Source organism: Odontesthes bonariensis, chromosome 18 (genome assembly GCF_027942865.1).
Source record: "Odontesthes bonariensis isolate fOdoBon6 chromosome 18, fOdoBon6.hap1, whole genome shotgun sequence".
NCBI classification, from domain to species: Eukaryota; Metazoa; Chordata; class Actinopteri; order Atheriniformes; family Atherinopsidae; genus Odontesthes; species Odontesthes bonariensis.
Genome location: NC_134523.1, coordinates 28,655,267 through 28,672,564, shown reverse-complemented (window position 1 = coordinate 28,672,564; position 17,298 = coordinate 28,655,267). Strand labels below are relative to the sequence as shown.

Sequence of the window (17,298 nt, the reverse complement as noted above, 5' to 3'; positions counted from 1 at the left end):
AAAAATTCAGTGGAAAAAGAACCAGACTCAACATCCGGGTAAACAGGGAGAAGCAATCGATCAGCTCAATAGATATTAAGTAATATCTATTACTCAATTTTATGAACACAAATGGCAAATAAAGTAAACTCACTCACTGAAGCACCATCACCCGCGTTGGTGGACATGGCTGATCTGTCCAATGGAGCGTAACACTGATTTTTGTTTTTAGAAATTGTTTTTTTTTTTTTCTAACACTTGGTTTTTCAAATTCAAAGTCTGATTTTGATGTTCTAAAAATTAAATATTAGAAATTCATATTCAAACTCTGATGGCACAGAAAAACTTCCATACTCTGGGAATCACGAGTAACATGTGCAGTGCTGCTCAGTTTGTTTGGATGTTTCATCCTGAGGATGGGCTACTTTTAGCTGCTAAACCTGCTCCTGTGTCGTTTCAGTGTCGGCCACAGCCTTCTATAAAGCCCAGCCCATAATTCAGTTCATGTGTGAGGTGCTGGACATTCACAACATCGACGAGCAGCCGCGGCCGCTCACCGACTCCCACAGGGTCAAGTTCACCAAAGAGATCAAAGGTAGGGCGTGAGGACTGTTTAATGGTGTGGAGATGTAAACCTTCTCAGGGCTTCGGCCGCTGACACAGCATGTGCACACAGGCCTTAAAGTGGAGGTGACGCACTGTGGAACCATGCGCCGGAAGTACAGAGTCTGCAATGTGACGCGCCGCCCCGCCAGCCTGCAGACGTATGTGTTTGCACGCCACACGCTGCCAACGCATGGTCGGAACTGTTGGACGGTAATGCAGATTGTTTGATCCACAGATTTCCTCTGCAGCTGGAGAATGGACAGACCGTGGAGCGCACAGTGGCCCAGTACTTCAGAGAGAAGTACAGCCTGCAGCTGAAGTACCCCCACCTGCCCTGCCTGCAGGTGGGCCAGGAGCAGAAACACACCTACCTCCCGCTGGAGGTGAGAGCTTCCACTCCATCAAACACCTTTTAAACTGGCAACCAGTTTCCCTTTTAAACCTTTAAAGTTTTGACTTGAAATGCACCTTTTTTTTTTTTTTTTTTTTTTTGTTCGGCCTCATCCATAAACTGCTTTCTGAAATTAAGCCCTCATCTTACACCTGCTCAGTTAATCTCCAGCCTCGTGTTGTTCCCACCTTAAATTTGAATTCATTGTGTTTGGGGATACGGTGACGGCTGCTTTGGCACCTCGTCTTGAAAGCTTAGTTCAACCGTCAGAAATCTGGGAGTGACCTTTGACCTTTGATCTGAGATCGGACAAACAAATGAACAATGTCGTCAGGACTAGTTTCTTTTTTTTTTTTCCAGCTGCGTCTCCTGGCCAAAGTTAAAATGTTTTTTAAGTCGTCATGACCTTGAGAAAGCCGTCCACACTGCAAAAAAAATCAATTACACTCATTACACTTAATATAAGACACAACTACCTAACAAGTACTATTTCAGCCAGATATAGGTGAAAAAGTCTTAAACAAATTGTCATATTTCATATGAAACAACCTTTTTTTTTTTTACATTTGAAGTGGTTTTTAAGTTTATTTCAAGATCACTTTCATCTCAAAAGTCCTAAATATCCCATTTTATGTCAAATCTTGACAAGCCGATTTTCACTATTTCTTTTTTTGCTTATTTCAAGCAAAAACGTCTTGTATTTTTTTTTTTTCTTACTTATTTTTGGAGGGGCATTTTTTTCCAGTGCTTGCCCTAATAAGTTCAAGGTCAGACTATTGCGATGCTCTTTATGTCGGTGTCTCCCAGTCTTCTCTCAGTTGCCTTCAGCTGGTGCAGAACGCTGCTGCCCGTCTTTTAACCAACACCAACAGACGTGTGCTCATCACTCCTGTTCTTAACTCCCATTGGCTTCCTGTCCTTTATAGAACTGATTTTAAACTTTTAATGTTTGTTTTTAAAGCTCTTAACGGCCTCGCCCCGTCGTATTTATCTGAGCTTTTAACAGTCCTGGTAGAGCTCTGAGGTCAACAGATCAGTTTCTGCTGGAAGTGCCCAGGTCAGAATACAAACCCTGGGGTGAGCGAGCCTTTTCCCAAAGCTGCCCCCAGGCTCTGGAATAAGCCCCCCGCCCAGCTGTGTCTTATTTCTGACCTGGGCCTCTTCACATCTAGGCTAAAAACCTACTTATTTAGGATGGCTTTTAATACCCAGTAGTATGAGGACACTTTTATCTTATTTTATCTTATTTGATTTTGTTGTATTTAATTGCTTTCTGTTTTGTTTTTTTTTAATTGTTTTTATTTGTATTTACTTCTTCTTCTCTTTATTTATTACCTGCTGTAAAGCACTTTGGTACATCGTAAGGATTGTTTGTAAAGAGCTGTATAAATAAATTACATTTAAGGCTTTCACAGTAACACACAAACGCCTAATGAAGAAGAAGTAGTCGGTCCTGTCTCCACGCTCTGCTCTCTGTTCCTGTAGATCTTTATACAGGAAGCTTCTATGATGGCTGTGATTGGCTCATGCAGGCAGGTGCTCAGCAGGGAGCGCTTGGTTTGCATGTTCGTTTGATCGTAGTAACATTCAGTCAATTGAGCAGCCGTAATTACTTTTCAACTGACCTTTTGGACACAACTTTGAGCAGTTCACCTCACCAAAATGACGGGGTGGAGCACCTGCTAAGTCTCCACCCTGAAAACGGGACTGAGGCAGAGAGCCACTGCATTAAAAAAGTCCAATGTCACTTTTAACCTCAAAATTCTGTCTCAGACATCTCAATAAGAGAAAAAAAGGCATAAAAAAGCTCAATATGTCACTTTTAACCTCAAAATTCTGTCTGACATCTCAATAAGAGAAAAAAGGGCATAAAAAAGCTCAATATGTCACCTTTAACCTCAAAATTCTGTCTCAGACATCTCAATAAGAGAAAAAAAGGCATAAAAAAGCTCAATGTCACTTTTAACCTCAAAATTCTGTCTCAGACATCTCAATAAGAGAAAAAAGGGCATAAAAAAGCTCAATATGTCACCTTTAACCTCAGACTTCTCTTACACATCAGACCACACATAGGACCAAAAAGGGTCTACTTCAGCGTTTGACCAACCCTAGTTCTGCTTTGTTTCTCCCCCTGCAGGTGTGCAACATAGTAGCCGGTCAGCGCTGCATTAAGAAGCTGACGGATAACCAGACGTCGACCATGATCAAGGCGACCGCCCGCTCTGCTCCTGACCGACAGGACGAGATCAGCCGGCTGGTGAGTGACCTGTGCGAAGCGGCATCTCGCCACGGAGCGCCTCCTGCCCTTCGGTTTTAAACGGAACAACATTTTCTCCCTCTCAGGTGAGGAGCGCGAACTACGAGGCTGATCCGTTCGTCCAGGAGTTCCAGTTCCGCGTGCGCGATGAGATGGCTCAGGTGACGGGCCGCGTCCTGCCGGCGCCCATGCTGCAGTACGGTGGCAGGATGAGCTCTGAACCCTTCATGGTACTTTTCCTTTTAAATCTCGTTTCATACGCATGTCTGAGTGTGTACCCAAGAGCTACATCTCAAACTCTGCAGGCCTCAGTTAGCATGTTAAAGGTCACCCCGGGGGCTATCGGTGGCGTAGTGGGTTAAGCAGCCGTCCCATGTACAGAGGCTACAGTCCTCGCCGCAGCTGGCCCCGGTTCGAGTCCCGCACCGGACGGCCCTTTGCTGCATGTCTTCCCCATCTCTCTGCCCCCTGCTTCCTGTCTCTCTCAAACTGTCTATCCATTAAAGGCATAACCCCCCCCCCCCCCCCCCCCAAAAGGTCACCCCAAGGTCAGAAACCCAAAGAGCTACATCTCAGACAGCGGGCCTCAGTTAGCATGTTAAAGGTGAAAGGTCACCCCAAGGTCAGAAACCCAAGAGCTACATCTCAGACTCTGCGGGCCTCAGTCGGCATGTTAAAGGTTAAAGGTCATGACAGCACAGTTAGAAACAGACTGAACAAGTGTGGCTTGTGTGGAAGGGCTGCAGGAGAAAACCTCTCCTCTCTAAAAAGAAGATGGCAGCACAGCTTAGGTTTGCAAATCTTACTTATAAGAGGATGTACTTTTTTTTTTTTTTTTTTTTTTTTTTTTTTTTTTTTTGACTGAACATGCATGGCCATCATAAGTCGATAATCAGCTGATTTTTGAGCTTCCACCTGCAGGCCGACTCCTTTGAATGCACGCTTTGTCCATGTGTCTGTATGCCTCTCTGCGGCCGCCGGACCAGCAGATGAACCCTGCGCTGTCTTTGCAGAACCGAACGGTGGCCACGCCCAGCCACGGCGTGTGGGACATGAGGGGGAAGCAGTTTCACACCGGAGTGGAGATCAAGATGTGGGCCATCGCCTGCTTCGCCACACAGAGGCAGTGCAGAGAGGAGATCCTCAAGTGAGCGCTCGGAAAGCCTTTTATTACTGCATGGATGCACGTTAACAAAGGGAAATGAAAGACCTCTTTTCTATGAAAGTGGTTCCAAACTTAGAAAACTGTTTAAGCATCGCATCACTTCTCATCAGTTGGCATTCGTTAGCATTAGTTAGCATCGGTTCGCATCAGTTAGCATCGGTTCGCATCAGTTAGCATTAGTTAGCATCGCATCACTTGGCATTAGTTAGCATTAGTTAGCATCAGTTGGCATTAGTTAGCATTAGTTAGCATCAGTTGGCATTAGTTAGCATTAGTTAGCATTAGTTAGCATTAGTTAGCATTAGTTAGCATCAGTTGGCATTAGTTAGCATTAGTTAGCATCACATCACTTGGCATTAGTTAGCATCAGTTAGCATCGCATCATTTGGCATTAGTTAGCATCGGTTTGGATCAGATGGCATCGGTTAACAGGTTTAAGGCGAGACACTACAGGTGAATAGGGTAATATTTTAAAATAATAGATATCACCATGAAACTTCCTCAGTTGATTACTTGTACAAGTATGAAAAAAAAATGTATTACAAGTTTTAGAAATTTGTATGTTTAATTTGTCATTAGCTCATTAAATATGCGCAAATTAGCATATATTTCCAGAAGATGGATCTGAACATATAATAAAGCCAGGCAGGTGCAAAATTCTTTTTTCATTTTGTTTATACACAAAATGAAAAGAAAATTAGAGGGATTTCAGGATATCTGCTTTCATTTCCTAAAAAAAATAGATGATATATATACATAGACTAAAAAACATAAATTTTCGCCATTATTTTTTTTAATTGTAATGTCACATAAATCAGGCCAGGAAGGATTTATCAACAAATCCTTCTGTAAATATCTTCATAATACTGCTAAGTGTATAACTGGAAAGTTTGGTATTAGTAGGTGCTCCATAGGCTGAGATATTGATACTGGAAAAATACAAAAAACTGATTTTGAGAAAACGGCATTTGAAGATTTAAATGGGGGAATTCAATACATTTGTATTGAAACAATTGCTCAAAAACGGAATAAATGCTCAGGCCCTTAGTAATACTAATATTGAATAAAATAATCTTATTAATAAAGAATACAAGCTCAATACTATAAAAATATCGCATATCAGTTCATTGAGACGTGCTGAGCGAATCACGTTAGCAGAAACGAGCAATAGCCAATTTATGTTTTCTTTATAGCAGGTACAAAGAACACATATTGAAGGAGTAGACTGGCCCAAAATCTCCAAATTGACCACTGCATGAAAAATCACTGTTTTTGCCTGCCATGTCTCGCTTTAATGAACCAGAAATGATGAACGGACTGAACTTACGTTGAACTTTTCTAGTCTATTCGATCACTGAAAGAGCTTCTACATCATCAATAAGCGACTTTGACGCAGCATCTTAAGCTGGCCATAAACTACATGATATTTCAAGCGATTTTTAAAAGTTTTCCAGAGTCTGAATGAAATCAGGAAGAATCTCATGATAGTTGTGGCGCTCTGGGATCTCGGTGTAAGGTCATAAACCTGAACCCAGGCTGTTTTAAGGCGGTCTTTCTCACATCTTGAACTTACAACAAAATCAAACGTGTTCAGTGACTCATTCTGCTTCTTTTTTTTTTTTTTTTTTCAACCAACACATGCGCTGTTGTCACTTCCAAACAGGAAGCAGGGGAAGCTGTGGCTGAGAGTAACCATGGCGATGAGGGTTTAAATAAAATAAATAAATTAATTAAAAAAACGTACGGTTCAGTTGGACCGATCAAAAGAAGGAGCAGCTAACTGCATGATGGAAACGGCACGAATGTGTCTACGATGTTAAAAATGCAGCTGTGGCTAAAAGCTGCTTCACTGGTGCATGATGGGAAATGATCTCAGAAAAATCTAGTTGAGGTCTTACAAATAGTGACCCTGTTGGGTTTAAAGTAGAGCTGGGCAATGATTACATTTTTTAATCTCATTTGTATGCAGAATCCAAAAATGAATCCAAAAGTAGTGTATAGCTTTTAGCATTTAGTTTTATTTTAAATGTGCTGCCATATGAATGAAAGTGCCATAACATTTGTTGTGCAAACACACTTTTAACATCAGCATCTTTCTGTAGTTTTTATGTAGAAGCCTCGCTCCACTGTCTGTTTCCTTGAATGACTTGCTGCTATCAGTTGTGTGTTTTGCCTTTAAGTGATATTTTAGACTGGAACTACTACGCTGAGAAGACAATTCAACTTGGCAGTTGTTACAGATGACTTTGGTTCTGTCGACTCTGCCATCTGGAAGAACTTTAAAATAAAAATGGCAGAGTAAAAGTTCCGTACCCTTCTCCATGTTTGGTGGATCCGCCGATTGCTTTCTTTACCGGTTCCAAAGCAGACAGCAACAGACTTTTACAAAATAAAAGCCTGTGAGCAACAGACTTTTACAATGATAAAATAAATAATAAAACGGGGGTGCTGCATGTCGTTCCCCCTCTCTCTGCCCCCTGCTTCCTGTCTCTGAACTTTCCATTAAAGGCACAAAAGCCATTTTTTAAATTATTATTTTAAAATAAATAAATAAAACCTGCGTTAATGCGCGATAAAATATTTATCGGCGTTAAATAATCGAGTTTACTCGCCCAGCCCTAGTTTAAAGCAACAGGTACTTTAACCAAAGCCCGTCTCATCTCAATAAGACCTCAGAATATGTCGCCTTTAAAGGTTTCACCAACTCTTCTTCTACAGAAACAGATTTGAGTGGAAAACTGCTGTTCTGGATTGGTCCTCATCTTTAGATCTCTCCACTGTAGTGTGACCTCGATGTTTCTTTCCACTCAGGAGCTTCACTGACCAGCTGCGGAAGATCTCAAAGGATGCTGGGATGCCCATCCAAGGCCAGCCTTGTTTCTGTAAGTACGCCCAGGGAGCCGACAGCGTGGAGCCGATGTTCAGACACCTGAAGAACGCCTACGCCGGCCTGCAGCTCATCATTGTAATCCTGCCGGGCAAAACTCCCGTCTATGGTACAGAAAGATTTGAAATGTAATAAAACTTCAGTCATGTGACTGCTTACAGGAAGCTGAGTCTGTATCTGAAGGACTGTCTGATCTCTGACCCACAGCGGAGGTGAAACGAGTCGGAGACACGCTTCTCGGCATGGCCACCCAGTGTGTGCAGGTGAAGAACGTGGTGAAGACGTCCCCTCAGACACTGTCCAACCTCTGCCTCAAGATCAACGTCAAACTGGGAGGAATCAACAACATCCTGGTTCCACACCAGCGGTAAAATCCCTCGGTGTTCAGGACGGACACAGATTTGCTGTTCCCTCCCAACTCAATTCAATTCATTTTTATTTATATAGCGCCAAATACAACAAATGTCATCTCAAGGCACTTAGATAGTAAGTCCAATTCAAGCCAATTGGAATTCAATTAATTAATAATAATCATAATTCATAAAATAATCCAATTCGTTCATATAGAGCCAATTCAAAAACAATTTCCTAGCTAAGAAAACCAACAGATTGCACTGAAAACTTTTTGTTTTTCAGTCCAATCTCCCGGCCTGAGCGGGCCTGAGGCAACTGTGGAGAGAAACGACTCCCTTTTAACAGGAAGAAACCTCTGGCAGAACCAGACTCAGGAAGGGTGGCCATCCGCCTCGACCAGCTGGGGTTTGAGAAGACAGAAACACGAGTTAATGACCACAATAATATCACATATACATAAAGAGAGTAAAGTGAGGAAAGGTGTGACAGATGAGGCCCCCCAGCAGTCTAGGCCTATAGCAGCTTAACTATGGGATGTTTCAGGATTACCTGAGCCATCCCTATTCAAGGTAAACACAAGAAACTTGTGCTAACGAAAAAATAAATAATAAAATAAAGGACCAGACTCAGTGAGTAATTCCCTATACTCCCTATATAGATCTGCTCCTCACAACTCCCACTTTAATCTCCGTGCTCGTCTGAAGAATTATAAACTCGAATCTCGTCCAATTTCCCCCCAGACCGTCTGTGTTCCAGCAGCCCATCATCTTCCTCGGGGCAGATGTCACTCATCCTCCAGCCGGAGATGGGAAAAAACCGTCTATTGCAGCGGTGAGACTTCAATAAAATCTGTCTGGTTCTTTTCTCTCCTGTGGAGATCCATTTTTAACTGCCAGCAGCCATTTTGGTCCAGATGTTACCATCAGCTAGCATCGCTTAGCATTAGTTAGCATCACTTGGCATAGGTTCGCATCGGTAAGCATCAGTTAGCATCGCTTAGCATCAGTTATCATCGGTTCGCATCAGTTGGCATCGCTTAGCATCAGTTGGTGTCAGTTGGCATTGGTTCGCATCGCTTGGCATCCATTAGCATAAGTTAGCATCGCTTAGCATTAGTTAACATCACTTGGCATAGGTTCGCATTGGTTAGATTCGCTTAGCATCAGTTGGCATCGGTTCGCATCAGTTAGCATCGCTTAGCATCAGTTATCATCGGTTCGCATCAGTTGGCATCGCTTAGCATCAGTTAGCATTGCTTAGCATCAGTTAGCATTGCTTAGCATCAGTTAGCATTGCTTAGCATCAGTTAGGATCAGTTAGCATTTGTTGGCATTGGTTAGCATCTGTTAGCATCAGTTGGCATTGGTACTCATCAGTTTGCAAAGCTTAGCATCGGTTGGCATCGCTTAGCATCAGTTGGCAAAGCTTAGCATCAGTTGGCATCGGTACGCATCAGTTGGCAAAGCTTAGCATCAGTTTGCATCGGTTGGCATCAGTTAGCATCGCTTAGCATCAGTTATCATCGGTTCGCATCAGTTGGCATCGCTTAGCATCAGTTGGCATCGCTTAGCATCAGTTAGCATTGCTTAGCATCAGTTAGCATTGCTTAGCATCAGTTAGGATCAGTTAGCATTTGTTGGCATTGGTTAGCATCTGTTAGCATCAGTTGGCATTGGTACTCATCAGTTTGCAAAGCTTAGCATCGGTTGGCATCGCTTAGCATCAGTTGGCAAAGCTTAGCATCAGTTGGCATCGGTACGCATCAGATGGCAAAACTTAGCATCGGTTGGCAAAGCTTAGCATCGGTTCGCCTCGGTTCGCATCAGTTAGCATCAGTTAGCATCGGTTCGCATCAGTTCGCAGTTTGTCTCTGCTGTAACTCCGGTCTTCTCCACTCCCTCCTCAGGTGGTGGGCAGCATGGACGCCCACCCCAGCAGGTACTGCGCCACAGTGCGGGTCCAGAGGCCCAGGCAGGAGATCATCCAGGACCTGGCGTCGATGGTGCGAGAGCTCCTGGTCCAGTTCTACAAGTCGACCCGCTACAAGCCGACCAGGATCATTTTCTACAGGGACGGGGTTTCAGAGGGCCAGTTCCGACAGGTTAGGGCTTTCAGGAGTCCTCTCTACTACAACTCCTCAGTTTAAGTTTAATTTATTTATCATTAAAATGTGAAGCTTAGATGGAATGAAACAAAGTGTTCTGAACAAATAACATGAAATAAAAGCAAAAAAAGAAAGAGGGGAAACTACACACAATTTTAATGTCTTATTTAAAGTGATAGTCCGGAGTAGATTCAACCTGGTGTCATTTGAACCGTGATATCCAGCCAAGTAGCCCACCCGAAGTTTTTTCGATATTGGCTGAACATCAGCTGAGTTACTGAGTTATCCCGAATAGCTTAGTACAAGCGCTAATGGACCCTGGCAGTATCTCCAAAATTACCACACTAAAATCACATGCCATGACACCAAACTTCTACAGTAGTACAAATATGGTCTGTACTCACAAAACGATGCATTTGGAAGTTTGTACATAGTCCAGGAGTTTATTATTATCAACACAAGCCTGATAGCTTCTCTGCTGCTAAAGCTGCGTCGACGTCACTTTTGGGAGCTGGGAGCTTCAAAGTAAGATGAGGGTTGATCTACTACTGTAGACAACAAAGTATATGCTATATTCTACATGTTTTTTTTTATAAAATTTTATGTTGTAGAGTTGTGAATTTATTTTATCAATGGAGAAATTGAGCAGCCTTGCTTTATCTACAGTAGTAGATCAACCCTCATCTTACTTTGAAGCTCCCAGAAGTAACGTCGACGCAGCTTTAGCAGCAGAGAAGCTATTAGGCTTGTGTTGATAATAACGCCTGGACTATACTTCCAAATGCATCGTTTTGTGAGTACAGACCATATTTGTACTACTGTAGAAGTTTGGTGTCATGGCATGTGATTTTATTGTGGTAATTTTGGAGATACGGACCAGGATCCATTAACCCTTGTACGAAGCTATTCGGGATAACTCAGTAACTCGGCTGATGTTCAGCCAATATCGAAAAAACTGCGGGTGGGCTACTTTGCTGGATGTCACGGTTCAAATGACCCCAGGTTGAATCTACTCCCGAGTATCACTTTAACCTTTCCTTACCTGGTCAAGATGGGTAACCACTCAGTCGGCACTTATGATACAACATTAACATCCACACCACAGCATATTTACTATGTGTTCTTATAAGCCGCTTTCGGACAGACCGTTCTAAGAACGCAGTTATCAGAACTGTCCTACTCGAATTTTGTTCTGATAACTGTCCTTCTGTTTCAGTCTGCATTCGCACATGAGTCGGGACCTGATAGGAACTGATGCGCCGCCGTCTGCGTCAGTGACGTGTTACGTTAGCCGTTTAGCGCCACATTCAACAACAAAACAGAACCCGGTAAAAGTAATTGGAGAAGAAAAAACACCACAAAGAAGCTAATATGGAGAGCGGGGAGGCCATTGTGTTTATGGTCTGCATGATGGTGATATTAATCATGGACGATCACATCAGGCGTCTAATGTCGAGGCTGGAAGAGCTCACAGAGAGAGTCAGGAGACGATACTTTTTCATTTCATGAAGGAAGAAAGGAGAGCAGAGCGCTGCAGACAAAGGAGACCAGTGTAAGTTAACTTATTAAACACCCGCCGGTTGTGTCTGTGTCTATGAGTAAACATTTCAGCCGTGATAGCATAACATGGGGCGGAGCTACCGACCACCAAACACCTCCGTCATATTCGTTCTATAGAACCATGAAAAGACCCAACCTCGGAGAAGGAGCTACATAGTTATAGGAACTGAGGGAGATGGCCCCGAGTTCCTGTATGTCCGAATGCGGGAGAAAACGGCCCCGCGGATTAAAAGGTTATTAGAACTGCCAAAGGTTCCTACAGTCCGAAAGCGGCTATTGTGAGGATGAACTGCAACGATATTCCCCCATTTTTGTTGCATCCTGGCTCGTGTAGCTCAGAGCATCTCTGACAGTAAAGTGCAGTTTCCAAATGTTTTCCGCGTGATTTTTCCACAGTTTGATTGAAACTGTCCGTGTTTGTGTGTGCGTAGGTGCTGTACTACGAGCTGCTGGCCATCAGGGAGGCGTGCATCGGCCTGGAGAAGGAGTACCAGCCTGGGATTACCTACATCGTCGTACAGAAACGCCATCACACGCGCCTCTTCTGCGCAGATCGGAACGAGCGGGTGAGCAACAAGTCGCTGCTGTCAGACATTCGCCATCAGCAACATCATTTCTGAACATTTTCTTACCCCCCGCTGCGTCCTGTGAGCAGAGTTCCAGCCTCGTTTTGGTGTTGATGAAGGTAGTCCGGCTAGTTGGCTGGGGTTTAAAAAATAAAGCGTTTTGGTTCTCAAAACAATATGCGTTCAACAGAGTAATACATTTGCATCACAAAATGGTTCTCCAGGAAAAAGTCAACTATCCCTTTAAAGCAAACCGAGCAGGTGTGAAAACCTCCATTTTAGACTGAAAGTCTCCACCAATGTGACCATTTTCTGGGAGGCGGAGCGCCTTTATTCGACCAGATTGCTTTGTGTCTGGTGTCTGAAAATGACTTCAGATTGTTTCGCTGGCAGGTTGGACGCAGCGGGAACATTCCTGCCGGCACCACAGTGGACGCAGACATCACTCACCCCTACGAGTTCGACTTCTACCTGTGCAGCCACGCTGGGATCCAGGTAAACTTTTAAAGTGTTTCTGGGCTTCCTGCCTTAAAGAAAATAATGATTCTTTCCAGTTTATTTTGTGCCTTTTCGAGAAGGAAAAGCTGTGATTAACTCTGGAGATTAACTCTGCTCCGATCCCTCCAGGGAACCAGTCGGCCCTCCCACTACCACGTGCTGTGGGACGACAACTGTTTCACCGCCGACGAGTTCCAGCTGCTCACCTACCAGCTGTGCCACACCTACGTTCGCTGCACGCGCTCCGTCTCCATCCCGGCACCGGCCTACTACGCTCACCTGGTGGCCTTCCGCGCTCGCTACCACCTGGTGGACAAAGAGCACGACAGGTGGGGGGAAACTTTCACTCAGTTTCCACACACTGGAAAAAATGCCCCTCTAAAAATAAGTAAAAAAAAAAACAACAAATACAAGACGTTTTTGCTTGAAATAAGCAAAAAAATCTGCCAATGGAACTAGTGAAAATCGGCTTGTCAAGATTTCTTGAAATAAAATGTGATATTTAGGACTTTTGAGATAAAAGTGATCTTGAAATTAGCTTAAAAACCTCTTCAAATGTCAAAAAAGCTTGTTTCGTAAGATATGTGACTCAAAACAATTTGTGTTCAAGACTTTTTCATTTAACAAGATATTCTAGATGTATTGTATTAAAACAAGTTCCTATATCTGGCTGAAATGGTATTTTTACACTTGAAAAAATCTAAATCTTACCAAGTATATTTGTCTCATTGAGTATCTCATTACACTTGATATCAGACACAACTGCCTAACAAGTACCATTTCAGCCAGGTATAGGGACTTGTTTGAAGACAGTACATGTGGAATATCTTGTTAGATGAAAAAGTCTTGAAAACAAATTGTTTTGAGTCCCATATCATATGAAACAAGCTTTTTTTTTTTTCATTTGAAGAGGTTTTTAAGCTAATTTCAAGATCACTTTTATCTCAAAAGTCCTAAATATCACATTTTATTTCAAGAAATCTTGACAAGCCGATTTTCACTAGTTCCATTGGCAGATTTTTTTTTTTTTTTTCTTATTTCAAGCAAAAACGTCTTGTATTTGTTGTTTTAACTTATTTTTAAAGTGTCTTGTTTCCATCAGCTGGTTTGGAGTGAATAAACTGTGGTCAGCAGGTGGCGCTGCAGTTCCACATGCTGTTATAAACAGTAAAGGTCTGCAGGAACCCAACCTCCTCTCAGGAGAAGATGAGGACGCCCTCAGCGTTTATTGGTCCAAGCAAGAGGAAACCACTTTAAATAAACCAGGAAGTGAATTAGGAACAAATAATTACCCAGAATCCTCAGGGATCGTAAAACAAACCGGTTGAAGACACTTAAACAGATATTTTTCATCATGATGTCCTATGAAATGTAAATGTAGTTTATTTATACAACCCTTTACAGACAGTCCTTACGTTGTACCAAAGTGCTTTACAGCAGGTAATAAATAAAGAGTAGAAGTAAAAACAAATAAAAACAATAAAAGAACAGTGAAAGCAATAAAATACAACAAAATCTAAGATAAAAGTGTCATCATACTACTGGGTATTAAAAGCCATCCTAAGTAAGTAGATGGATACTTTATTGATCCCGAAGGAAATTCAAGCATCCAGTAGCAAGACATAATAAAGCAATACAAATGTTTATACAATTATAAACACTTTAAAAACAATCTAAGAATTTAAAAAACAATTTATATATAAAAAAAAAACTGTTTAAAAATCAGTTAAAAAAATACAAAGTGACCAGTGAAATTCAGAAGTGCCATTACTGAGAGCTGATGTACAGCCTGATGGCAAGAGGAACAAAAGATGGATAAGTACTTTATTCATCCCAATTTGGGAAATTATCGTGTTACAGCAGCGTACAGTATAAAAGATATGTAAACAATTAAAGGAAAAACAAGCAAATAGTAGAATAAAATTTGAGAATAAACATCAGCTATAAACAAATCTACAGTATGAAGAGTAGGCTAAATAATAATAATAATAATAAACATCTGTAGACTAAATAAAAACAGATATGTACATTTAACAATAAAGGTAAAAATAAATTTAACTGAGCAGACTGAACCAATAAGAAATGTTTAGCCTGGATTTGAAGAAAAAAAACTGAGTTTTTGTGTTGACAGAGAAGGTAAAGATGGGTGTGTGGCGCCGTCTCTGCTCATGGCCGACAACATGGAGGCGTCTGTTTTCTGTGTTGCATGGTTTCTCACGGCAGCGCCTCGTTGTCTCTTTTCTCTCGCCGCAGTGCGGAGGGCAGCCACGTCTCAGGGCAGAGCAACGGGAGGGACCCCCAGTCGCTGGCCAAGGCCGTTCAGATCCACCACGACACTCTGAGGACGATGTACTTTGCCTGAGCGCCGCCGGCTCCCTCCACCCTCCCTCCTTCGTCTCCGTCTGCGGCTGCGTGAGGACGGCGGGGAGGAGTTACCGCCACGTTCCGCAGCTTCTTCCCCCGTTAAAGTCCCAGTTTTTCTTTGTTGGAGCAGCTCTGCAGAGTTTTTATTCTTTTTTTTTTTCTTTTTACCCGACTGGCTGCATCGCCTCACGTTGAGCCTGTTTGTCGTAGACGGCTTCGTGTGTGTGTGTGTGTGTGTGTGTGTGAGAGAGAGAGATGGCCTCGGCTTCTCTTCTGTCTCTAAGCTGTTGCTTCCTCTCGGTGTAGCAAAATCCTAACTTTTAAACGAAACCACGTGCAGCCGCTGAGGCTTCGTGCTGCCTCACGGTGAGGCGAGGGCGCCGCGGCCACCAAACGGATGATTTTTACGGTTGTAGTAACTGTAGTTGGTTAGTTTGTGTTTTACTCCTCTTGATATTTATGCATTCTTCTCTCTCCTTAACTTAAATTAAAGTTAGTTTTCAGCGACAGAGCACACGGAGCGGATGAACTTTACCTTTTTTTTGTTTGTTTTTTTTACAGTTTTTTCTTTAGAAACTGACCAACTTAGTTGTGAAGAAGTCGTTCGGTGCAATAAGGTTCCTGCAGCCTGAGAAGTGGACGTCTTTTTCTTCTTCTCGTGCTCGTGACGGTGAAGTGGGATATTCTGGGATGTTCAGTATTTGAGGAGTGATGGTGTTTTACAGAAGTGCCTGATGTGGTCGGAAGGTGACGGGAGGTTTTTAACTCCGCCCAGCAGCAGGCGGGTGGAGGCGTGTGTTTTTAATGTGCGTTTCCGATGCGTTCTCTTCAGTTCTGGGCGGATCGTCTCAGCGTTTAACTGCAACACGGAACACAAAGCCGAGGGTGAAATGCACTTCAGGAAGTTCGTCTCCGAATGTCGCAGAGGTGACGTGAACGGTAATAATTGGTGCTTTATTTTTCTAACTAAATCATTTTAGACGTCTGAATCGCTGCTAACGGTCGCCTTTGAAGTGGAACTAAACAGCGTTGGACTAAAGAAGGTGTCTGAAAACCTTTTGTTTCCTCATTTCTGCTCCATCATGACCCTGAAAGGTTGATTTCAGTGTTTTTAACGTCATTAAATCATCTCGACTGAAATCAGAAAGTGAGTTAAGAGAAAGGAACACGCAGCTGTAAACGTGAAGGTCGGAGCGTCCGACGGCGGCGTAGTTTCCCTGCGGGAACGTCGGACTCTCTGCGGGAACGTCGGACTCTCTGCGGGAACGTCGGACTCTCTGCGGGAACGTCGGACTCTCTGCGGGAACGTCGGACTCTCTGCGGGAACGTCGGACTCTCTGCAGTTTGAGCCACTTTTGTCACAGTTACTCGGTTTACGGCCTCGCAGCTTGGCGCTGACCGGCTCGCCACGTCTCCACAACCAAACTCCAGCTGCTATAACGAACGTGAGATGGAAGGAGATGGTACTCCGTGGTTCTCGGAGGTTTTTAAATCAGTTTGTCAGACATTACCAGCATCTGATTTTTACTTGAAGGGCAGTGGTTTGCTGGTGCTTTGATCCAGAGCTTTTAGAACTCACAGATGCCTTTCTCCTCAGAAATAAATGTATTTATAGCTAAAGATATTAACGAATGCACACGTAGCCGCTTAGTGTTCCTGACAGAATTCCTATTGAAGCAGAATCGTACAAACTACTAATTTCTAGTCGTCTGTGGGAATTTTCCACGCATGAATTAAGGACGGTTTTGTCCAGATGAGTCACAAACTCCGCCCTCCTCTTTATTTTTATCACCTCGCAAGAGACGTGTTTTTAAGAGTTTTCTTTTAGTTTTTCATCGGAGGAGGGCCGGGGCTTCGCTGTCGGACCCTTATGGACTGTGCCTTTACTGATGGTGCTGAAACATTTCAGAGAGGGTGCTGAGACTCGTAAAGATGCGCGACCATACTGTAAACTGTGAGTGTGTGTGGATGTTTGAGTTGATGCCAAGAATACAAAATATGCAGAACCGCTGGCTTTGGGTTGGACGGACGCTGAGGAGCGCGGCCCAGAACCAAAGGTTTCACGGTTAACTTCACCGCCGCTTCTGCCTGTAAATGTGGTTTTTTTTGTTTGTTTGTTTGTTTGTTTTTTTTCTTCTTCTTCATGACGGCAATAATTGTAGATAAATCTGCGCTTGGGACGTTTGCTGAACGGATCTCCTCTGAAACGAGCCTCGGCCGGCAGGAAACATCATGTTTGGGTTTAAACTGTACGCCAAGACTTTTTCGTCTTGTCCTAACACTCACCTCATCCTGGTCCTACGTTGAGCCTTTTTACTTGTCATATTTAATTTTTGGAATAAATCTGATACCTTTAAATCCTGTCGGCTTGTTCTTGGTGTTTGTGCACTGGGAAAAAAAACAACAAATAAAAGACGTTTTTGCTTGAAATAAGCAAAAAAATCTGCCAATGGAACTAGTGAAAATTGGCTTGTCAAGATTTCTTGAAATAAAATGTGATATTTAGGACTTTTGAGATAAAAGTGATCTTGAAATTAGCTTTAAAACCTCTTCAAATGTTTCATATG

The 17,298-nt window shown here is 43.0% G+C and overlaps 1 protein-coding gene across 1 annotated transcript in view; it reads left to right on the top strand.

Moving 5' to 3' along the window:
- ago3b (argonaute RISC catalytic component 3b) overlaps window positions 1–17,088 on the top strand; it is a 29,054-nt gene extending 11,966 nt beyond the window's left edge. Inside the window, exons 7-20 of the mRNA XM_075449239.1 lie at window positions 440–574; window positions 656–743; window positions 821–968; window positions 3,114–3,233; window positions 3,320–3,463; window positions 4,247–4,380; window positions 7,210–7,394; window positions 7,493–7,652; window positions 8,380–8,470; window positions 9,546–9,740; window positions 11,735–11,869; window positions 12,263–12,364; window positions 12,497–12,696; window positions 14,621–17,088. Of these exons, the coding sequence (XP_075305354.1) occupies window positions 440–574; window positions 656–743; window positions 821–968; window positions 3,114–3,233; window positions 3,320–3,463; window positions 4,247–4,380; window positions 7,210–7,394; window positions 7,493–7,652; window positions 8,380–8,470; window positions 9,546–9,740; window positions 11,735–11,869; window positions 12,263–12,364; window positions 12,497–12,696; window positions 14,621–14,729 (1,946 nt within the window). The 3' untranslated portion in view covers window positions 14,730–17,088. The remainder of the gene's footprint in view (window positions 1–439; window positions 575–655; window positions 744–820; window positions 969–3,113; window positions 3,234–3,319; window positions 3,464–4,246; window positions 4,381–7,209; window positions 7,395–7,492; window positions 7,653–8,379; window positions 8,471–9,545; window positions 9,741–11,734; window positions 11,870–12,262; window positions 12,365–12,496; window positions 12,697–14,620) is intronic.
- Window positions 17,089–17,298: the final 210 nt, after the last annotated feature.